Source organism: Marmota monax, unplaced genomic scaffold, assembly GCF_021218885.2.
Source record: "Marmota monax isolate L192 unplaced genomic scaffold, Marmota_monax_Labrador192_F-V1.1 WCK01_AAM20220418_F8-fsc00026, whole genome shotgun sequence".
NCBI classification, from domain to species: domain Eukaryota; kingdom Metazoa; phylum Chordata; class Mammalia; order Rodentia; family Sciuridae; genus Marmota; species Marmota monax.
Window position 1 is genome coordinate 12,195,131 of NW_026693108.1, and position 27,696 is coordinate 12,222,826.

At 45.8% G+C, this 27,696-nt stretch overlaps 1 protein-coding gene across 1 annotated transcript in view; it reads left to right on the forward strand.

Moving 5' to 3' along the window:
- The first annotated feature begins 1,162 nt into the window (after nt 1-1,162).
- Slc15a1 (solute carrier family 15 member 1) overlaps nt 1,163-27,696 on the forward strand; it is a 53,556-nt gene continuing 27,022 nt past the window's right edge. Inside the window, exons 1-11 of the mRNA XM_046454901.2 lie at nt 1,163-1,276; nt 15,549-15,565; nt 15,942-16,023; nt 16,126-16,267; nt 16,795-16,914; nt 19,516-19,615; nt 19,835-19,925; nt 22,556-22,639; nt 24,506-24,588; nt 26,779-26,865; nt 27,363-27,452. Of these exons, the coding sequence (XP_046310857.1) occupies nt 1,273-1,276; nt 15,549-15,565; nt 15,942-16,023; nt 16,126-16,267; nt 16,795-16,914; nt 19,516-19,615; nt 19,835-19,925; nt 22,556-22,639; nt 24,506-24,588; nt 26,779-26,865; nt 27,363-27,452 (900 nt within the window). The 5' untranslated portion in view covers nt 1,163-1,272. The remainder of the gene's footprint in view (nt 1,277-15,548; nt 15,566-15,941; nt 16,024-16,125; nt 16,268-16,794; nt 16,915-19,515; nt 19,616-19,834; nt 19,926-22,555; nt 22,640-24,505; nt 24,589-26,778; nt 26,866-27,362; nt 27,453-27,696) is intronic.

The following is a 27,696-nucleotide window of genomic DNA, read 5'->3' on the forward strand; positions in this document are numbered from 1 at the left end:
GGGTGTCCATTCACTGGAATGCTCCTCACTCTTACCAAGGAAGGGAGCTCCTACCCAAGCTACAGTGGGGATGCACCTGAGGACATTAGCAAAGGGAAGGAAGCCAGGCACGAAGGACAGGTCCTGTACAAACCACCTCAGAGGCTCCTGAAGGAGTCAAATTCAGAGGCAGAAGGTGGAGCAGTCCTGCCAGAGGCTCCGGGAGGGAAAGGAGGGTTTAAAGAAAAGAGTGGAAACTCACCTCCATTTCCCTTTTTTTTTAAATTTTATTTTTAGATTGTAGGTGGACACACAATCTTTATTTCATTTTTTTAATGTGGTGCTGAGGATCCAACCCGGTGCCTCACGTGTGCTAGGCGAGCGTGCTACCGCTGAGCCCCACCGCAGCCCTCCCTCTCCCTGTTCCTTTTTGTTTGCAGAACACAAGTCAGACAGGAAAACAGAACAGTCATCTCAAGAGGATTGCTAGGTCATCATTTCTGTTTTTGTTTTCTGTGTGGAGATGTAGAATCCTTCACAAATGCTTGCATTGGTTCAAACTGCAGGTGAAGGGCTGGGGATGTGGCTCAAGCGGTAGCGCGCTCGCCTGGCATGCGTGCGGGCCCGGGTTCGATCCTCAGCACCACACACAAAGATGTTGTGTCCGCCGAAAACTAAAAAATAAATATTAAAAAATTCTCTCTCTCTTTGAAAACAAACAAACAAACAAAAACTGCAGGTGAAGTCACAAGCACATACCTGGCATGTGCACAAACACACAGGACATAGACACACAGTGACCAGTGTGCCACCCAGTTTCCCATCCCCACAGAGAAGCAGTGCATGTTTCCTGGAAGGTGGTTTGGAAGTGTGGGCCCGGCCAGTAGCATGCACATCACCTAAGGCTTGTTAAAAATGCAGCTTCAGCCCCAATCCTGGTCTTGGGGTGGGGCCAGCAATCTTCATTTTAACAAGCACTCCAGGTGACTAATGACGGCTCACACGGGGAGCCGGAGGCCCCACAGCCCTTCTGCTTCCCTGTTACTTGGGTCTGTTCCTGCCTAGACCGCCTGGGGCACCGGCCAGCCCAAGTGGACACCTGCAGGGTATCAAGGGTGATGACCTCTGCCGCCTGCAGCGTGGTTCAGGCACTCCAAGGGTGGAGCCCGGGGCAGCCCCGCCTCGCACACCTCCAGCAGCACAGGTAGCTAGCCCGGCAGGGCCTGCCACAGTCAGTGGTGCTGGACTCTTCTCACTCTCCGGTCACCGCGGGGAACCCACAGAGCCTCCACCATGGGTAAGTCTGCTGGCGGAGGCGGGATCCCCGGGGAGCGAGGACACATCCGTCCTGGCAGCGGGGAAGGCCGGGGTGCCACTGTGCCACGCAGTCCTGCTGCAGCGACAGAGCGCTGTGGCTGTGAGCGGGTTGCCCCCCCCGCCCCCGCTGTCATTGGGGTGGCTGGCGAAGGCGGGGAGAGCGAGGGAGGGAGCGGCCCCGGCCCCGCCAGCGAGTGCGAGTGCGCACCGCGGGAAAAGGCAAACACCGGACTGCAAAGCGCGGGAGGTAGTGGGGCTCCACGTCCCCTTCCCGGTGGTCACTGGTGGGCTGAGAGCTGGGGCGCCCAGTCCCGCAGACTCCTAGGCTTGGAGAATGAATGCAGTAACCGTGATCTGCCCACCTGTGGGAACTCAGATCCCTGTGCGCCCACTCTGCGCTGGCTGTGGCCTCGAAGCTGGACCAGGTTATGCTGACACAACACTGTGATGTCAGGAAGCTGGTGACAGCCGCAAGCTGGGTTACACTTCTCTTCCCTCTGGCTGGGGAGGCGACCTTGGAGTTCTGGAGGGATTGCTGGCCCTAGAGGAATTAGAGCCATCTCCCTGGGGCCCGACTTCAGATCCTGCCTCTGTCCTCAGGTTGTAAGCAGAGGCACAGAAATAGAGTAGCTGGTTCTTGAGAGGTCAGAGCTTGGAGGCAACCTGGCTGCCACCTGCCACAGAAGAGTCACTCCTGAAGTAACAGAGAGCAGAGCACCAGTGGAAACCCTCTGCTCCCTTAAAGATGGGGCAGTGGATCCCCAGAGTCATGCCCTGGCTCTTGCTTTTAAGACGACATGGCCACATGCTGGAGAGAAGGGACTCTGATTTCCACCTTGCCATTTGCTGCCCCTGCATTCTTGCCCCAATAAAGTAAGCTCTTTGGGGTCTCACTTCCTACTGCACCAGGCCATAGGCCACATAGGGTTTGGAAGTAGAAGCAGTGAGTGGGTCACACTTTGGACATTTAATTGTGGCTAATTGTGCTTGTTCCAGAATCTTGCTTCAAGAGATCTTGGGTGGAGACTGCCAGCATGAGTACCTATCTCACTCAGCTTCATGGGGGGATTCCTAGGCTGATGTTCTGGGCCCCATCCTCAAACGCCATTCCCTTGCGGCTCCCTGTTAACAGGGAGGTTCTCTGAAGTGTTTTTCTTGGACTCTGGATATCAAATCTGTGTTGAATTAGAATGCTGTGAGATGCGTTTAGCACTCATAACAGCTCAAATGGGAATAATTGTCAAAGGAAGCAGCAGATGATTCGAGTTGGCTTTTGAAGCATAGTTCCAAATCAATCAACATTTTCTAATTTGCAAATTGGTCCTTAAGGGTTTTGGTGCTTGTTTGTTTGTTTTTTGCAACTGAGATTGGCATAGCATGTGAATAGCAACAATTGTATATTCAGACACTGGTTTGATTTTTAGCAAAGTCCCAACTTTTCAATATCAAGGGTGAGTAAATGCCAAAAAATAAAAAAGTTTAAAAGATTATTATTAAGAAACAAAGTGGTAATGACTTGCCCTCTGAGAATAGATCTTTGGCACACAGATTATGCCAAAATTGTTTCAGGTGCTGGGTGCCATAAGGTGATGTTTGGAATACTTGGCAAATGAGGCAACAGAGCAGGAACCTGTTCTTAGAGAAACCTGTACTGTGAGCTAGGCTTCGGCACTGTACAACTGGAACTTAGCAGGTTCTTGCACTCCCCCTGGAAATCAAGGGGCAGAGGTGATGAGTGACTAGGAAAGGGAGGGACACGATGAGATCCAGAACTGTACCATTAAGGAATTTAGTACTCAGCATAAGCAATGAGAAGCCCCAACAACAAACAGGGATAAACTATTGCTTGGGATGTGGCAATGCATCGCTAAACCTGGTTGCAGAATCTTGTTTGGCATCATGATCCATAGACCCTGTTTTGTTTTACTTTTTAAATTTTTTTTTGTACTGTAGATTGAACCCAGGGGTGCTTAACCACTGAGTCACTTTACCAGCCTTTTTATTTTTTAGTTTGAGACAGGGTCTCACTAAGTTGCCCAAAAGTTGCTGAGGCTGGCCTCAAACTTACAATTCTCCTCCCTCAGCCTCCTGAGCCACTGAGATTACAGGTGTGCACCAAGGTGCCTAGCTTTGCCAACCCTGTTTTAAAGCAGAAGTCAGTAGTCTCTTCTGGAAAGGGCCAGGTAATAGATACTCTCAGCTTTGTGGGCTACATTGTCTGCGATGACTTCTCAACTCGATCCTTGGACTGTGAAAACAGCCACAATCTGTAAACAAAAGGGTGGAGATGTTCCAATAGGACTGTATTTATGGGCACTGACAGCGGAATTTCATATAATTTTCATGCACCACAAAATAGTCTCTTTTCTCCTAATCATTGAAAACCATAAAATCAATCTTATCTGTTAACTATACAAAGGCAGGTAGTAGATTGGATTTGGCCCATGAGCCACTGTTTTTTCTAACCCTTACCTTAAAGTACCTGTGTGTTTCTCAGAATCAGTGTGGAGAAGTCTTTTCTCCTGAGGGCCATCTGGGTGGGTGAAGTCTCCTAATGACAGAGAGCTTTTTATAGACTGGGGAGAAACCTCAGAGAAGAAAGAGCAGGCCTTGAAGCCTTCAGAGGCTGCTGATGACTTCACTGAAGATTTTGCCTTTCACCCCTGCCCTATCCAAAATTTAGCAAGGAACTTGGTGGACTTTGGTGCTCTCACACTTTGGTCTTGGAAAACCATGGATCTTACTATGTCACTTGCCACCTATTTGACTCTGAAAGTGAGGTACAAGGGTCAAGTCTGAATCAAGTTCCTGCCTCAGTCTGCCAAGACCTCCAGCTTATTTGAGAAGTTCTTACTTAGCAAAGGACCTCTGCTATGCCTGTGCCCCATGTCTCGGGCTGCGTTTCCAGTGAGTTTTTCCAAGTTAGCTTCTTTTTGGAGTATTAGATGATGAAGTAGCCTTGAAGGTAACTCACAGCCGGCCCTTTGAAAGTCCTCCCACATCCTCTCTCAGAGCTCTGGGGTCAACCAGGAGAGGGCTAAGGAGCCGGTGAAGCCGGTGTCCCTGCTCTAAGCTCAGAGTGTGCAGCTGGAAGTCCAGGTTGCTGCATACTGGAGGACCTTTGTTTTGTGACCTCAGGGCTGACCTCTTCCAGCCAGGAGAGAGCTTCTTATGCTGGGCTGACAGTGCACTAAACCAGTGTTTTTCAAACTTTGCTTGCACCAGACTCACCCTGAGGGCATGTTCTTTTCACCGATTTCTGCCCAGCCTGAGTCTGTGGTTCAGGAGGACTGGGGCGTGGCTCAAAGATGAACATTTGGACAAGTTCCCAGGATGCCCTTTCTGCTGGTCCCAGAACCACATTTTGAAAACCCAAATGACCCTAAGTGACTTTAAATGACAGGACTCTCTTCTTCCTGACCCTTGCCTTTGTCCAAATATTACTACTACGCTCTAAAAATCAGATTGTGGTATGATGTAGTACACAGCCTGGCCCCTGGATTATCCATGTGGGTACTTGTCTGTGGTGAAGAGGCTTTGGGTAAATCCATGGTAGGATTAGAAAATGAGCCTGTAGGTGCTCCCTGAAGAGTGCAGGCAGAACAGCAATGAGTAGCAGTACCCCATCAGCGTGGCCCAGCCTGGGCCGGCAGGGGTGGGCCTAAATCATGTATTCATGCAGGTGTTTATTTCCCAAGCGAGGGTATAAAATAATCTTTCCTAGAAGAGATCAGAGCCTGGGGGGCAGGAATCTAAGTCCACAAACAACTTTCTCCCTCTGAGCTGTGCGGAGGTGAATGACCCCTGTGAACGCAACAAGCAGTGACTTGTCAAAGATGGAGGCTCTGCCAGGCACGGTAGCACACGCCTATAATCATAATCCCAGGGCTCAGGAAGCTAAAACAGGAGGATCACAAGTTCAAAGCAAGCCTCAGCAACAGTGAGGTGCTAAGCAACTCAGGGAGACCCTGTCTCTAAATAAAATACAAAATAGGGCTGGGATGTGGCTTAGTGGCCCAGTGCCCCTGAGTTCAATCACTGATACCCCCCCCCAAAAAAAAGGATGAGCAGAATTACTCAATTTTTTTGTTTACTTGGATTTTTTTGATTAGTAATTTCCTACAGCTCTCTGAGTTACTGAACCATTCCATGAAGAACAGGGAAGAGCGGATGGATGGCTCTCTCAATTGGCTAGTGGAGCCCCCAGGAAACTTTGCTGGCAGAAGGGACAGTCATTCTGTTCCCAGCGTAGAGTGGTTAGTGATGGGGAATGACATGAAACCATGCACAGGGCTAAGATTTCCTAGCCAGCTCTGTCTCAGGGTGGGAGAAACCTCTGGTCACAATTGTATCTGGAGTCTATCCCCTGCAGAGGAGAAAGTGGGTAGGTATCCCAGGTGAGCTGATAGGGAAATAAAAACAAGGGTGAGGTCTGAGGAACATCTGCACATTCTTTCCTGGTGAGAGAGTGCGAGCAGTGCCATCAGGAGATGAGTGAGAATCATTGCCTCATAACACTGGGTTGCAACAGAACGACCTGAGAATTGCTGCTTTGTGGCTTTGTCCTTTGGTTTACAAGTACACCTGCCATTAGCAAGCAGGACGGAGTTAAAGGACATCTCAGCAGTTGGAAAGTGCAACATCTGAGTAGAGGATGGTCAAGCTCTTCCCCAGAGACTCAAGAGGGAGGAAGATCTAGTTCCTCCTGGGAGGAGGCTGAAAAATGCCCAAGGCCCCCACAGGCAGCAGGAGGAGCCTCTCCTTGGAGTGGGGGTTTGAATCCTCCAGTTTTACCGCAGGGTAAATGATCGTGAGCATGTACCCGCAAGGAAAATTTGGTTCAAGAGTCAGATTGAAGACTAGAAAATTCACAGAATGTGCTTAGATAAGAAGGCCCATTCAAAGTTCTCAAAGCAGAGCACTTAACCCTCCTCAGTCTGTCTGCAGTGACAAGATTGTATTGTAAGCTCTAGGGTATATGAGAGGTGCACTTGTGAATTGGAGATATTCTTGGGGAAAAAAACCAAACACAGGACTCACACAGTGCTCTGGCTTCCTGCTGCACCCAAAGTACCACAAACAGACACGTATTTTCCCATTGGTCTGGAGGCTCGGAGTCCAAAGTCAAGGCGTGGGCAGGGCATGCTCTCTGGAGGCTCTCAGTCTCGTTTCAGGCCTCTCTCCGCTTCTGGGATGCTGGCTGTCCTTGCTGTTCCTTGGCTAGTGGATGGTCACTTCAGTCTCTGCCTCCACTGTCCCATGGCCATCTTCCTTCTGAACATCTGTCTTGGCCTCTTCTCTCTTCTAACTCCCTTGGATTTAGGGCCCCCTACTTCAGTCTGACCCCACTCACCTTAACTGATTGCATCCTCAGCCACCTTGTTTCCCAAAAAGGTCACATTCTGAGATTCTGGGAAGGACGTGAATTTGGAGGTGACAGCATCAACCCCCTCCACATGGTAACGAGAAAATGTTCTGAGATGTTCGCATCCCTTCCATGTGGGCTTAGGTGGAAATATTCTTAGTGTGCAAAGCTGAGGCCACTGGTCTCAGGCGCTGCGCTTGGTGACCAGTGACTCCCAGCAAGACAGGTGGATTTAGAGTCTTATTCTAATCAATTCGAAACAATTCAGTTAATAACAAAAGTGGTATGGAGAAAACCCCCATGTGTAATATCAGGTAAGATCAGAAACACTTGAAGTAGCATAGTAAAAACAGACGGTTTACCTTGGATTCATTCCAAAAATTGTGGTCGTACTCTGCTGACCCTGTGCTTTGGATCTGTGGTTAAAGTTTCTGTGTATGTTTCTTTACACATAATGTTTAACCATTTTTCCCCTTTTCTTCTTCCAATATAACTTTCTTTCTGTTTGCTCATTCCAGAATTATTTTTAAAAAAGAAAAAAAAATTACCCAAAACATCTATGGATGGCTATTAGATGATATCCAATAGTATTTAAAATACACATAATATGTTATCAGTTCTACTTCTAGAGCTTTCTTACAGATATTTTCCTGTTAACAATAGGGAATGTTCAACCTAAGTATCAATTAGGCAAAAAAAAAATTAAAGTGCATGCTGAGCCAAGTTTTGTAGCCTAACTTCATACTTAATGTGATTATAAAGCATTTTTTTCTAGACACGATTTATCATATAAGAGTAAAAAGTCTTGGTGTGTAAAAGTTAGGGTCTCTAACTTAATTGTGTCTAAAATCAAAATACCAGCAGATTGGTTCCTTTTGATTTAGCAACACTGTGTGGTTGGCATTGTTTTCTCCTTGACCGTATCAGGGTCATACTGTACAGTGGTACACGTGGATCAGTGTGCAACACTGATGTTAATCTGCTAGTTTCTGCTGCCTGTTGGGTGTGGGCAGCTTGGTGTGGAGGGAGGGTGTTGTCAGGAGGCCAACAGCTGCTTCCCGCCCACCATGTTCTTCCCTCAGTCTCCTTCTGGGGGACTCCTCTGAGGAAGGTCTCTGTCCTCTTGAATTTGAGAATATAGTTGTCCGTTCGCTCTTTGCTGCCATGCATTTATAAGTTCTGAGCTAAGGGTGTTCTAGAATTAAAATACCCAAGTGCAGATAAAGAAACCAACTGGGAGAGCAAGGGTTACTGTTCTAATGTCCAGGAAAATCATCTCATCTGCGCGCCTGTTCCCACCTAGACCCAGGCAGAACTTGGGACTGTTGCCCAGGTCCTTTGTTTTGCTACATATTAACTCCAGCGTACTTTCTGGCCTGACTAACCTTCTCCTGCAGTGGAGCGGTTGAAATTAAGCGATCTCTGAACATGTCCAAAGGTGGTTGGGTGCTGAGGCCCCAGAGACCTAAAGCAATAAGTAGCACACTGCAAATGGCCTTTGACTGTCACAGGTTGAATTGTGTTTCCCCCAAATTCACATTTTGAAGCCTGAACCCCCCTAGAACCTCAGAATGAGACCTCTTTGGGGAATAGGATAGTTGCAAGTTTACTTAGTTAAAATGGGGTCATAGTGGAGTGGAGCAGCCCCTAATCCCGTGTGACTAATGTCCTTAAGAAAAAGGAAATCTGGACATGGAAGCTTGCACAGGGAGGTTGCCACATGAAGATGAGGCAGAGGCGGGGCGCTGCTTCTCCAGTTCAGGAATGCCAGAGACTGAATGCTACCACCAGGTCTGAAAGAGAGGCCTGGAGCAGCTTCTCCCAAGGCCACAGAGGGAACCAACCAAGCCATCGCCTTGCTCCCAGACTCCAAGCCTCAAGCACTGTGAGTCAAAAACCTGCACTGTTTTAAGCCACCAGTTCAAGGTACTCTGCATGACAGTCCTAGGAAACCCACTGACCGACCCAAAGCTGTCCCCGGCCTGAGCAGACAGCCCAAGTTGAGGGAGGGAGTGTTTGAAAGAAAGGCCGAGCACATGAGACCAAGCGAGTCCTGACAGATGGATGAAAAAGACACAGTGCGCTAGCCCACCCCTCACATGGTACAGGGGGAGTGACCCCAGATGCCAGCTCTCCAGGTCCCTGCCCCTGATAACGGAAAGGATGACTCCAAAACCTCACAGGGGCTGATGAGTGGGTTGTGAGATTCTGAACATGTCCAGAGGTGTTTGAGTGCTGAGGCTCAGAGACCTAAAGCAATAAGTGACACACTGCAATGTGTTGCCAAGGAGCTGGTGCAAAGTGGTAGCTAGGTGGTGGCATGTTCTGCATTCTCTGGCAGTTCTGGGGCTGGCAGAAGCCCCACCTGGTTAGGACTCAGCTGGTGAGGGGTCGGCAGAGCCCCTCCAGGGCCTCTCACCCACCAGGCATCCACTCAGACTCAGATCAGCTATGGGCAAGCTTTCGCCTGGTGGCATGTGTGGACATGTGCTGGGTCCTCAGGGCTGAGCTGATCTTGGTAGCATCATGCCAAGGTCATTGACTAGGACCCACACTCCCCCATTAGCATGGGTTTCCCTGTAGCTCTAAAAAGTAACTTTGTGTCATGGGAGTTCTGTCGACTTTCCCTGTCCTCAAGGCCTGATGATCCACAGGCACTGAGCGGCAGCGCCAAGGGAAGCTTGATGTAGGTGGTGCTCTGGAGATGGCACGTCAGCATGTGCCATTCAGTGGCTACGTGAGGAGCTAGCAGGGGAATACAGGTGCCCTGAATGGGAATGGAGGTCAGTGCTTCCAGGAGGGACAATCGACATATAACCCACAGGTATGTGGCCCTGCCCCACAGGAAGGTCCCAGCAGGTGGAGCTGGGGGCGTGGAATACAGCCCCTGCCCCATTCACCAGGCAGCGCAGCCTCCAAGGGGCACCTCTTCTTACTAGGACAGAGCCTCTGTCCATTTGTGAAGCCATACCTCTGGCAGCATCAGCCTAAGAGGTTACGCTTTCCCAAACACAGAAATGCCATATGGACTAGCAGTGACCCTGGGGCTGGGAAATGTGGCAACATGTTCAAATTCAACATGGAAAAAAAAGAACTAAATCAAGAAAAAGTGTCCACAGAGCCAGTCCAGGGCAAGCACTTAGGTCACGCATGCGCGTTTATTCTTAAGCAGACCTGGCTATGGTGGTAGAAGAGCCCGTCTAAGGAAAGAAAAGCACCTTTCATTACTTGACTGAAGCCTATGTGTTTTGGAAAATAATTGAATGTGGTGAGTGACCTCAGGCCCTCCCCCCTCCCCCTACTCCAGTCTGTCACAGTTTAGCCTGGTTTGTGTCCTTTGGGCTCTCCTTAATGTGCTGCACACTTTACTTTCTTTAAAAGAGAGAGGGAGAGAGGTCATACGATATGAAGCCATGCGGCATTTCTCAGCTGTCAGAATCCCACGTGTCGTACGTGGCAGCACGGTCCACCTGGAGAGCAGCTCGGCAGAAAATGCCAGGTTTGCCAGGTGGCTCACGTTGAGGAAGACTGGCTTTCTCTGGCACAGCATCCTGTGGCCTCACTTCCCAGGGAGACATCATCAGGCCTTTCTGCTTTGGGGTCAATTTGAGTGACCCTGGAGGGAGCTGCCTCTTCTTTGAGAGCCACCCCACAGTGAATTCTTGTCTGTTTTTAATTCTAAGTCAGTCCATTCTGAACCTCAGTCCAGGCTTGGTGAAAACTCTACACTGTTGTCTCCGTGAGTGCCATAAATAACAAGCCTCGTCTTATTCATGTGGATTCAGTCTTGTTAAGTGACTTGCAGAAGAGCTCCCTTCTTTGGGTGAAGGAATGCAGATCCCAGGGTCAAGCACTTGGAACAAAGCTGCGCTGCTAGGAAGAACGTCTCTGCACTCCTGTTCCACTTCCCAGTTCCAGTGGTTGGCATCCTTCCACCTCCTGATGCAGGGCACATTGAGAAAGTTCTCACCTGAACGCCAAAACCACTTCTTCCCATCGTGCAGCCGAGCTGTATGGTTTGGCAGACGATGGCACTGTAAAGCTCAGGAGGTCTGATATGGGTTTTACTGGACTAAAGCAAGAGGCCACTGGGGCTGCCCTGGAAAGGCTCTCGGGAGTCCATTTCCCTGCCTTTTCCAGATGCTCAGGCTGCTCACATCCCATGGCTCATTCTCCCCCCCGAGCAATTGCTCGCGCCCCTGCCTCCATCCTCACGTTCTCTCTTTGTAGGTCATTTGTGATTGTATCGGGCCCACTGAATAGCTCAAGATCAGCTTCTCCTCTCCAGGTCCTTAGCCACCTCTGCCAAGTCCCTTTTGCCCTGGAAGGAAACATATCCGCCAATCCCAAGATTAGAATGTGGACATCTCTGGGACACTCTTCTGTCTACACCACCATACAACTTCAAAAACCATTCCTAAAACATGAAGAGCGGATGCTGTTCCCTCAGTTGGGTGCTAGGTAGGGACAGGAGACACCTGCCCCTGAGGGTAAGGTGAGCGCTCTCTCAGGCCCCAGCACAGTGCCTCGTTCCTTCCTTCCAACTTCCCAAGTCCAGCTCCTAGAATCGCACTGTCTGTGCTGTTTGTGTCGCTGAGGGAGTTCAGTCATGCGCCCGTAACGTTCGGGTAGATGTCAGAGCATATATTCCCCTAAGGTGTCCCTAGATCCTAGGTGCGTGGTGGGCTGTCCCACCTGGTTTGTGCAAATACGCTCCCCAACCTCACACGACAGCTGACTGCGCACAACACCTTCCCACTGTTAGTCCACTCGTGACCAATGATTTCCAGGTAGTAAAACACTAAAACTGGAGATTCTGTCCCTAAATGATTCAAAATATGAAACAAGCTGTTTTATAAACAGTAGAAAATATTCATATTAATGGAGAGATTTTCCTAAGTAGTAGGGATCAGTGGAGTCTCTTATTTTCTTCCTGCTTTCTCTGTCTCCCCACACCACTCCCCCAAATCAATAATCTAGAAATGTGTAATCTACACTTATGAAATTTTTTTTGAACAAAAGAAAGGCAAAACCACTTCAAGGCTTAGAGTAACAATAAGGACCAGCGTTTGTTCTGAGTTCATGGTGCCGGCTCAGCTCCCTAGACAAGGCGTCTGGATTCTAGGCTTGGCTCTAATCAGTCCTGAAATCTGAGTGATCTAAGAGCCATTCCAGACACATGGGACCACTTGATTTACTGCCAGGATACCAGCTACAAGCACAATTGCACCCAGGTAAACAGTTGGGATTTTGTGCACTGTGCTGCACTTGGCCTTTCCAAGATAGCAACCTTGTTGTCGCAGGTCTCGTAGATAAGAAGCGCTGGCTGCAGCAGAGGTCCAGCAGATAGCTCTGCATTCTATAACAGATGAGCTCAGCAGCCTCCACCCTGTACAATAAAAGTAGTTCTCGGTAATACTTGCCTTTCAGAACATAAAATACTTCCTGAGTGGTGACCAGGACCAGTGCTCACGCTTGAGTGAGTTCAGGAATTTTTTTTCCTGATTTGGTTCTGAGTGTGATGATTGTTCACATAAGGTCTAAGCTCCCTGAACACTTTGGTCTCTTTTCTGTACTCCAATTTATGTTTGAAGTAAATATTATTTAACAGATATTAGGTGATACATTGATATTTAGTAAGAAAGCACGGTCACCCCAGAGAAATGAAGTCTTTCTGTGTGAACCAAAATTCTGAGGAGCACAGGAGGATGTTACGATGAAGCTTGGCCGTCTCCTGGCTGGGTTTCAGCCCTCTTCCTGCTTTGCCATGGATGGGCTTTTGTGTGGGCCTCGCCCCTTGCTTTGTCTTGGAGGCAATGGTGAGGCCAGGGTGTCTGAAGCCTAAGTAGGCAGGTGCTGCAGGCTACGGCTGTGTCCTGAGAAAGCACAAAACCAATGCACCAAAATAGGGCTCTGAGTGATACCAATAGCCTGGTTCATGGTTCAGCTTTTTTAAAAAAACTGTTTGCACAATGGGTCCTTCCAATTTCTCTGGCAAGGGAAACTCCTTCCTGTCTCGTAGTGCAAGATGACAGCAGGTAGAGTCTGTAGTTGGTGTACCGCATCACCAGGGTCCCCTTGGGAATCGTGTGGCATACTCAAAAGGACGGTTTGTTTAAAGAAGTCCATTTGGACAATGTGGGGTGAGGGTCCACAAACGATAGTGGGTCTCCCTGTTACCACCTCGAGACCTGGGGGATGGGGGAAGGAAGTCATGAAAACTGGAAAGAGAGAGAGAGAGTCATGGTGCAGTGGACAGCCTCAGAGTAGCAGTGACTGTCACTTGAGGACACAGCCAGTCTGAGGGGACTTGGTAAGGAGGGTGCCAGAAAAAAATGAATACTCTGATTTTTCCTCCCTCTTTCTGATATGCCCAATGGAAGCCATGGTGGGCCATGGGGACACGGCTGTGATCCAGGCAGGTCGGCCTCAAGGGGCGAGGGAAGCTGCTAGGCCTATGGGGGTGAGTGGAACCAGCGAGTGGCAGAGCCAGAATCTGATCCTTGTATTGGTAACTGATAGAGTGGATTCTTTGGAGGCCTATTCAACAACATTTAATTTCCACTCTGTGGAAGAGTCTGAAGTGGTAGCATCTCCCAATTCTGATGCACCAAGATCTGAATTCTTACAGCAGCCCGACAAGGTGGCGGTGTGATCTTCCTTGATTGTTGGGCTTCAGAAGAAAGACTGGCTGGTCTAAGGCCACAACTGGCAAGTAGAACTGAGAGTCAGTCACAGGTCTGAGTCTGCAGCCCTCATTCTTCATGTGTGGCCACTGGAAGATGCCTTCCCCCAAGGAAGTCTAACTAGGGCGAAAACCAGGTTGGTAGTGTTGTGAAATCTCCACCTAGAACTTAAGTAGCAGGAAAAGTCGAGGATTAGGGTTTTGTGAGATCAGGACAGTGTATTTCCCTCCTTAGAGTAAGGAGTAAGATTGCATCTAAAATACTAAGTAGGCAAAAGTCTAAGCCCCTCTGGTGTCAGGCCCCTGGGGCCAGGCTGAGCTGGAGACAGAGATAACTCCAGCACAATGTAATGGGACAGGTGGGAATGCTCCTGCGCAGAAGGTGAGTGGGTACCAGTTTGGAAGCTGTGCGGAGCCACGTGGGTAAGAAGGGAGCTGCCCAGAGAAGCTGCGGTTGTGTATATGTGGAATGGAGCTCTGGAGTTACACATAATGAAAATACAACCCAAATCTTCAAGGAAGGGCCCCAAATGGGAATAGTGCAGAAACTGAGGTGGGGAGCTGTGTCCTTCTTCTATATTTGCTCTCTGCTCTGGGCAGCTGGTCTCTCTGGTACTCAGAGCCGGAGAAGTGATGAAATTGACTTACGGAAATCCATGAGCAACAGGACAACACAGCCTACACGTGCTTCTCAGAGTATGGTCCCTAGGGCTGGGGAAATAGCTCAGTTGGTAGAGTGCTTGCCTCACATGTACAAGGCCATGGATTCAATCCCCAGCACCACAAAAAAAAAAAAAAAAGTCAAAGTGTGGTCCCAGCACCCACCTCTCCTTGGAACTCATTAGAAATGCCAATCCTTAAGTAGAGAGAAAAGTCAGTTTCCTCAGGCAAAAGCCACAGTGGCTGGCACTGGTTTCCAAGGAAGCTGCTCTTCAAATGGGCAACTCTGCTGCAGTGTGCAACTTGTGGGGCACTATAGGGATTTAAGGATTATTTTTAATTCTCCAGTGCAGTGGTTTTCCCAGCGTGCTGCCTGAGCTCACAGTTAGAAATGCAAACTCAAATGTCCACCCCAGTCCTGCAGAGTTAGCAGCTGTGAAGACATAGCCCAGCAGTGGTTCTCACAAGTCACCTGGTGTTTCTGAGACTCACCCAAGTTTAAGACCCTCTTCTGTTTAAGACCCACATATCCCTAATGGAAGCAGCTCCAGAACTCTAAGATGAGACCAATGGGAGGGAAAAGGGGCTGGTCCCCCAGGGGAAGGGCGTAGCAGTGACTGGCAGTGATAAATATAGGGCGACATGTGCATAGGGAGCAAGGCACGGAGGTGCCAGGACTACTGTGGGTTCAGGTCACTACTAGTCAAAACTCAGGGGAGAGAGAGAGAGAAGCAGGGCTCTGGCGCTTCTCCTGAGGTCATGGGGACCTGCCTCAGGTTTAGGCAGTCGAGTCTATGGATTTGCCTGAACTCGCTTGTATTTTCCAGTTTTTCCTCCTGATCCTTGAATTCATTCCCCTGACAACAGCCCCTACTAGTGGGAGGTATTGTGAAAAAGGCTGGCATGTGGCAACGCTGGTGGGAGGGACTCAATCCACATGGAGGCAAGAGTGTGAGCTGCCCGTTTTCACACTGTGATGTGCGAAGGGACCTCAGAGGCTAGACCCAAGCATGGGCAGGAAGGGCAAGGACTTTGCTGAGTGTACGCTGCATGGGTTCAGTGGAGTGTCATTGGAGTGTCTGCTCGTGGCGAGGGCACTGGAAGGAAGGCGCCGGGGACAGGGAGCAATGGCTGAACCTTCACGGTGGCCCTTGAAAACATTTTCCACCTCCGCTACACTGTCCTCACAGGTATCTGGTGACCTTGTAAGATACCAAGGAACATAGTAAAATGGTTCCATTTTGCCCTGTTGCTCTTTGAAGTGTTTTCGGGAGGAAATGGTTTGGGCAGGATTCTTTGAGCTCTGGTCTCTCTTCCAACCACACACGAGAATTGCCTGAGGCTCTCGTTAAAAGACCAGACGGAGGCCCAGCCTCACTCCAGATGAGGGCTGGGGCTGGGGCTGGGTTGGCTGAGAGGGCTGCAGCTGTGTTGGGGACCATTCCTCTGGCTGCCCCGAGAAGCCAAGGGCTCTGAGTTTAGCTGCAGAAAAAAGTATTGTATTGACTTAAATTTAATATCAACTTTTCATTTTTCTTTTAGGAATGTCCAAGCCATGGGTGAGTGTGCTTTTTCCTTCTCCATCTGCCTTCACTTTGTTAATTTTACAGTCTATTTTACTCCTAGTTTTTCATGACTTTGCTTCATTCCCTAAACATGTATGTATCGTGCATCCGGCATCAAGCAGAGCTGGCCTTCCTTAGGAGTGCTGTGTACTTCCCGCTTGGCTAACAGTAAACCTTGCTGCTTTAGCTCATTGCTGTTTCTATCTGGAACAACTAATCTAAGGGAATAAAAATGATAAAATTCAAGTTTCTGCCTCTGGATAGTCGCTGATAATTTACTGACTATGCACTGGCCACTTTCCTCGCCACTGGCACTAGTTTGTGCCTGGGGGAGCACACCTGGATCCTCCACTGTGTTTCTTTTTGTCAGAGTTGCTTTGGTTACCCCTTGAGCATCTTCTTCATCGTGGTCAATGAGTTCTGTGAAAGATTCTCCTACTATGGAATGAGAGGTAACTCTTAGCCACTTCTTGCCCTTTGGTGAAGGACGTGAGTGGTGGTAGCCAGCCCTGACTCTGTTTCTCCCTCCTCTTCTTCCTGTCCTCTGCAAAAAGCAATCCTGATTCTGTACTTCACAAATTTCATTGGCTGGGATGACAACCTGTCCACGGCCATCTACCACACATTTGTCGCCCTGTGCTACCTGACGCCGATTCTCGGAGCTCTTATCGCCGACTCATGGCTGGGGAAGTTTAAGTAAGTGATTGGAACTTTCTTGTTAACAAGCCAAAATGTAAGTCATGTGGTTTGGGATGGTGGAATCGGGGAATGAAGGAATCCAGACTTTTGGGAAAGCATCCGCAATCTTGATTCTGCTCGACGCCATATCCCTGGAGCTGAACATAGCGTCTTTGCTAGTCTTGTGATAGGCAGGGATCCTGTATATCATCAGTGATCTGAGACACAGAGCTCAGGGCTGGGAAGACATTACCCTGCCTGAGTCACACCCTGGTTGCTGAGTTGACCCATTACATAAGGGAGCCCTGACAAGCTCCTACCCAGCCCTGCAGAAAGAGTTCAGAGAGTATGCCAACGCGACTTTCCCCTTCTCCTGGTGCTCTAGCCAAAACTTTGCTCTCCACCTTTCTGAGAGGTGACCAGTTTTACCCAAGTTGAGAAACAGGAGTCTATGACTGGGCTGTTATAAACTTTGAAGGAAGGAGGCTGGGAAATGGACAGCCGTCATACAATTAACCAGGCTTCTCTTAACCTTCTAAACTCAGGACAATTATATCATTATCCATTGTCTACACAATTGGACAAGGAATCATCTCAATCAGCTCAATTAACGACCTCACGGACTACAACCACGAGGGGACCCCCGACAGCCTCCCTGTGCATGTGTGAGTCGATGATCGCTGCTGCCTCCCCGCCCTCCCACTGGCTGCTCGTCAGTGTCCTGATGCTTCATCTTGTTCCTCAATGTCCCCACGAGAGCAGGGCGGCTGCTCTTCCCTCTGGTGGTGTAGAAAAGCTGTGTTTTGGATGGAGAGCTAGGTTTGCAGTATGCCTCCATCCTAACAGTTGCTTGTTTTGACTTGGCTCTCTTGGGTCATGATAACCCACTTGATGTGTGGTCAGTGGGCAGGGTACCTGTGTTTGCCCTGGGTTTCCCTAGAGGGACGTGGCTCTCACAGGCCTTGGTCCTTGACACCACTGGTCTCCTCGAGACTCTGGTACCTCTCCTGTACCACATATCTGCTTATTTTTTAGTAATTCCATTTTATAAATATTTATCCCAGCTATCTGTTCTGGACTCTTGATGGCAAGTGGTGTGGACATTGCTCCTCTCCCGGGTTCATTCCCCTCTCTGTTGCCTGGCCTTGGAGACTAATTATGAAGATTGTTTCCTGCCCTGCGCTTAAGCTCTTTGATCTCCTGGGCTGGGTAAATATAATTGAAACTCAAGTTCATATCCACAATGCCCACATCTCTGACTTTAGTTGATCATTGCTGTCCAGACCAGATGGTGGCCCTGGAGCCTCCCCTTGTGCCTGGAGGAACAGTGTTGTTGGTGAGGAGAGTGGCGATGAGCGCAGTAGGCAGCTCAGACTTCGGGGGTCTGAGCCCAGCTTTCCCACAGAGCCGGGACATGACCTTGAGTAAACTGTCATTTTAAGAACATAGACTGGAGACAGGCTGGGTTCAGATCTGGTGGTGCCCTACTAGTTGTGTGGTGTTCAGTAGGTGTCTGGTCCTCTAGGCCTCAGTTTCCTCACTTGTATCAGTACTGACCTCAGCTAGAGCTGCATGGTTTAATCCAGGAAGAACTCCCAGAACTGCCTAGAGATGACAGGTGCTCAAGAGATCTTAGCTGTGTGTTTTTCGTTTCATGCAGTTAGTGTTAGAACACCCCTAAAGTTCTCACAAGAGTAAAAATAGGATCTAATATTCAACTGACCAGGTTTTTGTCATCTTTAAAATGCTTTGAATGACCACTTCAAATGTAAGTTATATTAAGAGGCAAACAGATCCAAAGAGGAGCAGGAACTTGGGTTAGTGAACTCGGGAAGAATAATTAGGGATGCGTGACTTTTAAAGGGTTCTTTCTCTGTGTAATATCTGCCTTCACTTTATCTATTTCTTTTTTCTTTTTTTTTTTTTTTGTCCTCGGGGTTGAACCCAGGGATACCTCACCACTGAACCACATTCCCAGCCCTCTTTATTTTTTATTTTGAAACAGGGTCTCAGTAATTGCTTAGGACCTCAAAAAATTGCTGAAGCGGGCCTTGAACTTGCAATCGTCCTGCCCCAGCCTCCCAGGTGGCTGGGGTCATAGGTGTGCACCACCACGCCCATATCTGTTTCATGACTTTTTAAAAAGTGTTTTTAAGCCACACTAGCAACAAGAAGATACAGGATTGATGTTTGTCATGTGAGTTTTGTGGTACCCAAATGCAAATTTAATAAAACTACAAAGAGAACTGATAAATATCATGATATTTTTTTAAATTTGGGAAACAAAATGCTTAAGATAACCTGAAAAATACAAAAGTAAATTAAGATAAAATAATCTGTAATTCTACCACTTGGACATAAAAATAAACTTCTGTTTTTTGCAGTGCTAGGGATTAAACCCAAGGTGTTGTTGTGCTAGGCAAACCCTCTACCAATGAGCTACATCCCAGCCTTTTTTAATTTCTTTCTTTTTTTGGTACGGGGATTGAACTCAGAGGCACTTGACCACTGAGTCACACCCCCAGCCCTATTTTGTATTGAGAGACAGGGTCTCACTGAGTTACTTAGTGCCTCATTTTTGCTGAGGCTGGCTTTGAACTCATGATCCCCCTGCCTCAGCCTCCCCAGCCACTGGGATTATAGGTGTGCACCACTGCGATTATAAGTGTGCGCCACTGCACTGGGCTCCCAGCCTCTTTTCATTTTTATTTTGAGATAGGGTCTTCTGCACCATCTTGCTGTCTAGACCATGGAGCTGAACATAGCATCTTTGCTAGTCTTGAGATAGGCAGGGATCTTGGCATAGTCAATCTTTTGCTCAATTTCTTTTCAGTCTTCTGTACTTTGTAAGCAAATTAAGATCATTCTATAAACTGATATTCTGCTTTGTAATGAAATCCTGTTTTCTAACATCATTTAATGACTACTGTGAGTCCATTTTTATTGCATAAGATGCAGGGCTTACACTTGTCCAGTTAACATTCCGTGTATGCACATGCACTGAAAACTGAGCCCAGGGCCTTGTGATGCTAAGCATGCACTCTACCCCTGAGCATCCTCCCAATCCCTGTATTAGCATTTTTCATTTACCCATTCTTTTGCTAGAAGAGATAAGGCTACAAGATTCCACACATAAGTCTTTGCTCAAATATCAAGCTATTGCTTTCAATTTTCTGGATGATAAGTTATTAGATAAAATATGAATCAGGGGACAGGCTCCCTCTTCTAAAGTCCTGCCACCTTAGCCCTAACCCTCCTCTCTCCAGGGCGCTGTCCATGATCGGCCTGGCCCTGATAGCTCTTGGTACAGGAGGAATCAAGCCCTGTGTGTCTGCATTTGGCGGTGATCAATTTGAAGAGGGCCAGGTAAGAACACATGTCTCAGCAGAAAGCACGTCAATGAGTAATAACCCTCCAGGGATCAAACCCACGGACACTCAGTCTGTTCTCCACTCCATCATTTTCAAATATGCTTGAAAGTAAGACACTGACCAAAGCTGTCAGAAGTCAAGTCAGATAACAGCTCCATCTGCTCAGATGATCCCAAGCCCAGGTCATCATGTTCACCTCTCTTTTCTATGACAGGAAAAGCAAAGAAACAGATTTTTCTCCGTCTTTTATTTGGCCATTAATGCTGGAAGTCTGTTGTCTACCATCATCACTCCCATTCTCAGGGGTAAGAATATCTGAACGGGGCCTGTCTTCCCTTCACTGATTGTCGGGGGGAAGGCGGGTAGAAAGGGGAGCCCTTTCTTGTTGTTCTGTTGTCTTTTCTCTCCTTAAAGTCTAGTGCAATTCATTCTGGGATGGACATCAAAATCCAGAGTCTGAGCTTCTTTTCTCTCAGGTTTCTCTCCTTTTCTAATCTTATTTGCCTCCTGTATTCCAGTGACCACTGGAGAGACTAAAACATCCCAGCATAGGCATCAGTCTTTTCAATGTTTTCCTAATGTGACGTCCTTATTCATGGTGAGAGATTAGTCAAGAAGGTGTTTGCCGGGTTGGGGCTGTAGCTCAGTGGTAGAGCGCTTGCCTCGCACGTGTGAGGCCCTGGGTTTGATCCCCAGCACCACATAAAAATGGATAAATAAAAATAAAGATAGTGTATCCATCTACAACTAAAATAAACAAATAAATATATATTTATATAGAAGGTGTTTGCCTTGTGGGCTCTGATCGGCATTACAGCCTTCAAGCTTTGCTCCCCAGTAAGTCAGGAAGAATTTAGCGGGCAAAGTTTTGCCTTTTACTTTCCTGACATCTTGAGTATTTCCAAAAAGAACAAAAGGAACTACCCAGAGAAAGAACAAGACAGTGTCAATAACCACCAGCCCCACTCAGATCTCTGTGTTTGTTCATGGGCAATTCAAAGATCGTCAATTTCCCACATGGAAAGGAGTATTTAGTGTCATTTAGGGCAAATTAACAAAACCATGGTGTCCATACTTGGATAAGATTAAGTTATGAAATAAAATATTTTATAGGAATTCATGTATTTCTGCCTAGAGTAAGTTTGAAGATGACTGACACTTAAGCCCCATCCCCAGTTTCTTTTGTATAAGATTTAACAGCCTTCGGGCTGGGGTTGTAGACTTGCGTGTGTGAGGCGCTGGGTTTGATCCTCAGCACCATATAAAAATAAAACAATAACAGTATTGTGTCCATCTACAACTTTAAAAAAATTAATAGCTTTCATTTTTGAGTTCTGTCCCCATACATCTCCCACTTCCGGCTTCTTCTGGAGTAGGTGCCATGCATGTTTGAATAATGGAATATGTTAAAGGATGATTTTCTGAAATAAAGTGATGATTCTCATACAAATATAAAATGAGCATGTGACAGAGATTTTGTATTACTTATTAATTCATCAGGGAATGTGAACTTCTTACAATCTGTTCAAATAAGGATTTGATTAACAGATTTTGATTCTTTACGGGGAGAAATTATTTTGCATTGCCACAAACAGGAATTATTGGCATAACCAGAACTTTTCTACTAGTTAACTTTTTTCTCTACAAAATTGTGAAATAGTGGGGCTAGGGCTGGGGCTAGGGCTGGGGCTCAGCAGTGGCACACTAACCTGGCATGTGTGAGGCACTGGGTTTGATTCTCAGCACCACGTATAAATAAATAAATTAAATAAATAAAGGTCTATCAACAACTAAAAACAATTAAAAAAAAGAATTGTGAAATAGCTAGGCAGAGTCAAAACCCCTACAAGATTGGATCACTGTGGAGGCCACAGCCTCCCACGGAAGGATTTCTAGTAATCTCTCTTGCTTCTTACAAAGCCTTGATAGTTTTCCTTACCAATCCTAAGATTTCAGAGCTGAAATAGCCCTCAGAAGTTGGCAAACAATGGCCCTGGGGCCAGATCCAGAAATCTGGGCAAGACCATCATTTAGGTTTGTCTCTGACTACTTTCCTCCTACAAAGGCAGAGCTGAAGCCAGGCACAGTGGCGCACAACTGTAATCCCAGCGGATCGGGAGGCAGAGACAGGAGGATCACAAGTTCAAAGCCGGCACTCAGCAATTTAGTGAAACCCTAAGCAATTCAGTGAGACCCTGTCTCTAAGTAAAATACAAAAAAATAAAAACAAAAAGAAGGGCTAGAGATGTAGCTCAGTAGTTAAGTGTCCCCGGGTTCAATCCCAGTACCAAAAAAAAAAAAACAAAACTGGAGCTGAAGAGTTGTGACCAAGATCAAATGGTCCCCAAAGCCTAAGATACCTAGCCTAAGATATCACAGAAAGTATTGTCAACCCCTGCCCGAAGTCCTCTAATGGTTACTTATTTGGCATGCATATAGGGACATACGATATTGACTTTCCAGGGCACATAGCTTTTATTGACTGAGTCCCTTATATTGGAGTCATTGTACCCAGATCATATTTATCTCCCCCACTTAGAAAACCCATACAGCAAACACACATCTATTTAGGGGCTAAGATTAGAATCTGCCTCCATCTCCTGCTCTTTCTACAATGCAGCTGGCAATGACATCAGTAAGGCAAATGGATGTCTTGAACCTTAAGTGAAAATACTATGTAACAGGGCAGGCTGGGGATGTGGCTCAAGCGGTAGTGCGCTCGCCTATCGTGCGCAGGGTGCTGGGTTCGATCCTCAGCACCACATACAAATAAAATAAAGATGTGTGTCCACCGAAAACTAAAAAATAAATATTAAAAAATTCTCTCTCTCAAAAAAAAAATACTATGTAACAATAGTGAGGGGCTTTTAGAAATGGGAACTATCCATGCATTACCAATGCCATGATCAATTTTAATCTCATACTTTCTCCCCAGTTCAACAATGTGGAATTCACAGTCAGCAAGCATGTTACCCACTGGCATTTGGGGTTCCTGCTGCTCTCATGGCCGTCTCCCTAAGTAAGTGGAAATTACTTGAGTTAACACTAGCCTACAACCAGATCAGGCCCCACATTCATTATGGAGACTAATATTTTTGAAGTCCATATAATGAGTTGTAAAAAAAAAATAGTGTGAAGCATTGCCATTCAGTGTTCAATGTGCTCTCTCAGAGAGAAGGAAGCAGAGTTGGCCTCTCATTTCAGAGTGGATAGGATCAAAAAAAGGGTTTGCAGGGAAATGAACCATCTGAGTTGGACATGAAATGTTTGGTACCAATTAGGAAGAGGAAGGTGAAGGTGGTAGAATCTGCTAGACTGGCTGTTCCTGTGGCCAGAAGCTTTTCTTCCTGTCAACGTGTGCACATCTCCAGCCCTTGAAGAAATGGCAACCTAGTTCAATGGCCACTGAAATACTTCCACTGAGCATGTACAATTCCATAATCCAGCCTCCCCAAATGCTTCTACTGGAATTCCTTCCCTCTGGGAGGAAGATGTGTACATATTAGATACAGTTAGATTAGTTCTTGGCATTGGCGTTTTAGGAAGTGTGAAGGTTTCCTACAAGGGGCAGTCTGGCTAGGAAGATGGCAGTACCAGGACAGTCAAATGCTGTCTTGGGTCTTCCTGGCACCTTTTCCTTTCTAGCAAGGGAGCTGCCGGCATTGGCGTTGCTTTCTCCCATTTCTGTTTTCAGATCTTACTAGAATTGAGTAGGCTGATTTTTTTTAACCTCCTGTGCTCGTGCTGTAGCAATTTCGCTTTGTCGTTACAATTATGTGAGTTCAGAATTCCCCCCTGTTCAGTATGGCTCTTTCTTCCATAATCCTCAAATACTGCCACCTTCCCCTAAAATGCTTGTCTATGCTCCTCCTCCTCTAATTCTGGGCAGGAGAGAGCATTTTAAAGATCCTACTATACCAGATGTTGTATTGAGCACTTTGAGTAAATTCTCATTGAGTCTGTATAGGTCATTCTTAGGTAAAGTTTATCCTTGTTTGTTTGTTTTTTTAAGACAGAGAGAGAATTTTTTAAATATTATTTTTCAGTTTTCGGTGGACTCAACATCTTTATTTTATTTTTATGTTGTGCTGAGGATAGAACCCAGCGCCCCACGCATGCCAGGCAAGTGCGTCACCGTTTGAGCCACATCCCCAGCCCCAATATGCTTGTTTTTTAATTGAAAAATTGAGAACCAACCAAATACTATATATGAGCACAATCTCTAAAATTTCTGTGCTTCAGTTAGGCTTCAGTTTATTAAGAAATTGAAATATTCCTTTGCAAAAGAAAATGTAGACACAATCTATTGGACATCTTCACCATCCATGTGTTGAGAAAGGTTGGCATTGGGCAAGAATAGAAAGAATCCATTGGTGTTTTTAATTATTGAATTATGGTATTAGATAATCAAAAATTCTAGCACAAGAACTGTGTTTTCAGAATCTCTTGTAGAGATGCTCTTTTCTACATTGTTTTCGTACTATGCCTTGGTTAAGAAAATCCATGAAAAATGGCTGTTTCCAACTTTTGCAAAACTTAATGCAGATCCTAATTATAACTGTGCTTCTGTACAGTGAATACAGGGGAAAAACTGTCACATATGATTAAGTAAAAGTTTCAACACATTAATTTCTATTTTCCTTAACATTAAAAAGAAAAATAATGATAAGAAGAAAATCTCACTTGCCATTGTGGCCAGAAAATTAGAGCTCTGTTCATTGTCTTTGAGAGCAATGCATTCACCTTGCACATATTGTCTCCCTTTAAACAGCCAGGGCCTGGCTCAGATAGCTATACTGGGTGTCTGCAGGCTGCCCTAGGTTCTGTGAGGTTGATAGATGATACTAAGCCTTGGTGTTTGTTCTTATTTTTTTCCCCTGTCCAGTTGTATTTGTCATCGGCAGTAGAATGTACAAAAAGTTCCAGCCACAGGGCAACATCATGGGTAAAGTGGTCAAATGCATTGGTGTGAGTATTTCAGTACCTTTCCATGACATTTTAATCACCCCCAAACCTTCTACATCCTTTATGTTAAAATTCAATTAAACTTTGACTTTCCTTTAAACATATTTTAAGTGTCCCTATTTTGATAAGTTTTAATTTAAATCATAAACTTCTCATGAAACTTACCAAATGGAAAAGCACACAAACAGAACTCTAAAAGGGAGGAATGGAAATGGCTTTTAAACTAAAGTTGTCAAAGAAAAGCCAATAAAATGACTCTTCATCAAATTGACAGACGATACCTTCTGTTTTTTCGGGAGCAGTAAAACAAAGTTGGGGCTCAGTTTTGCAATGTATCAAGAGTGCTCAGATGCTAAGGGTCTGTGATGCTACTTTCAGGAAATAAGGCTAAGAAAATAAATTTTTAAATGGATGCAGATTCATATACAAAGGATATCATTGTAATATTATATACAACAAATTGCTGAAAATAGGAAAAGGATGCTCACCTGACAGTGTATCTTTGACATCTCATGTAGTCATCACAAGTCTTGTTTTCAAAGAATATTTAATGATGGGAATATGCAGAATTTGGTTTCTTCCATATGCATCTACATGAGATATGTACATTCAGGTACATTCATATGTAGGAGATAAATGTTGAGAATAGGAATCTTTACACGATAGAACCCTCCTTTTTTAGTGAACACATATATTGTATAACTGGGGGGAAATGTGTCACTTATCATTTTTTTAATATGTGGATTATCTTTTGAATGAAAATGTGGCCTTAAGATAACTTGAAATCATGCTCTTCCTTTTTGTCTGGCCTTATTGCATTAGATTATGTGGTCTATTTTGCCATGTGCCCCCTCCTTGTCAAAAAAAAAACAAAAAAACCAATGCCTCAGGGGCAGCTTTCCCATTTCCTTTAGCATTCGATCTATTCCCACCAGAGAGGTTTTTCCAGGCAAAGAGGAAAGTAACTGACAGCTTGGTTTAAACCTCCAAAGAACAACTTTGAACTGCTTAGAGTCGTGAGAACTGTACTGCCCTGTGTCCTAAAATCAGCCCACAGGTCTGTCTGGATTGTTGCATTTAGTCACCCACCTGTCCCTGGCCGTGACCACACCCCCCTCCCTGCTGTGTCTTGTAGATGCACTTTGCTTTCCCTCAAGAGTTCCCTTGAGAAACCCTGGTGAGGAATCTCAGTGGCTTCTCATTTCATGATGGGTCAGCATGTTTCTATGATCTGTTACCCTCTATAAATATGAGATATGTTTGACTATAACTTTTTTATCTTCCTAGTACAGGGAATTGAACCCAGGACTTTGCACTATATCACTTGTGAGGCAACCACTGTACCGCTGAACCACATCCCAACCCTACTTTATTTTCTTACATATGTATTTCTGTGTAGTGGGTTCTTACTCAAATTTGAAAACAAGGCTCAATTCAGTTATCAGGAAGCTCTTAAGTATGTTTGGAACAACCTAGTATGTAAATCTAATTTTTCAAACATAAACTTAATGAAATCTGAATATAGGTGACATATTTCTGATAAAAAATTGAGCAACCAAATTGAGATATGCCATAGGTAGAAAATACTCCCCTAATTTTGAAGACTTAGTATGAAAAAAGAATTTTAAATTCTCATTAATTTTTAATATATTGTATATTAAAATCATACTTGGGGATTATTGAGTTCAATAAAATATATTTTAAAGAAATTTTGCCTGTTTGACTTTGACTTGTTGCTTTGGCTACTAGGAAACTTAAGTTGCAAATGAGTCTTGCATTGTATTCCTACTGAACACGCCTCTATAGAGGATCTGGAGAGAAGCCCTGACAGTCCCTTAATCTTAATCGCAAAGAGTCTAGATACAGCCAGGTGCAATGGGCATGCCTATAATTCCAGCAGGCCCTAAGCAACCTTTGACCCTGTCTCAAAATAAAAAATAAAAAGGGCTGTGGATGATGTGGCTCAGTGGTGAAGCACTCCTGGGTTCAATCTCCAGGGCAAAAAAAAAAAAAAAAGTCTAGAAACAAATTCATCAGTTGTGTCTTCAACATGCTCATTACGCTGCTATATACAATTTTATATTTTGATTTTCTCATATATTTTTCCCTTAAAGGGGGGAGATTAATTGATATGTATTCCTCTGATGAAATAGTTGGTTCTGTTCTGAAATTTGATTTTTTTTCTTCCTTTAGTTTTCTATCAAAAACAGGTTTAGGCACCGAAGTAAGGAATTTCCCAAGAGAGAGCACTGGCTGGACTGGGCTAAGGAGAAATATGATGTAAGTAACCACCTTGCTACAGCTCCTCCAGAGAGGGGAGCATGAAGCCTGATGGGTAAAATGACCAGTTGTACCCTCCCGACCTTGTTAGCGCGTCAAGTAAGAGTAGGCATGAGCGCTACTTTTAAAAAATTAACAATTTGGTAAACAATGGATATAATTTATCTGAAGCAGTATTGGCTTTCCGTTTGATGTAATCTGCCAGTAGTTATAGGTGATTGTGATCCTGTACCCTACGTCTGAATATAGAAGTTAAGGGGTGGTGATGGCAGTGGTGGGATTTACATTGAGCGGATTTACATGTAGCAAGTTGGAGTTTTCCTCCTAAACAGATATTTTCTCTAGCTTAGAAATTTCCCGAAACTTGTGTTAGTGTTTTTTGGAACAATTAATCACCTCCCCACTCATCTCTAGATGCAAATATCTCAACACTGAAACCAAGCTGTGCCTGAACACTCTGAGTGACACAGTTGTGGCTGATCTGTCCCCCCCTACAGGAGCGGCTTATCTCTCAAATTAAGATGGTTACGAGGGTGATGTTCCTGTATATTCCGCTCCCGATGTTCTGGGCCCTGTTTGATCAGCAGGTAATGCTTCCAATTATCTTTGTTTAGCAAACATACTTTGGGCACTACCATGTACTGAGTCATAGTTAGTTTTTAGTTCCTAAAAACGTTCTCTACCAATTTCTTTTTTGTATAATTTATTTAGTTGTTAGATCACATTGAGTTTGTTTAAAAAAATTCTGGAAGCTTCTGTCCACATTTCTCTTGCAAAACAATGAAGAAAATGAGGTGTAGTCAAGTAAAGTAGCCTTGGGGAAGATTTCAT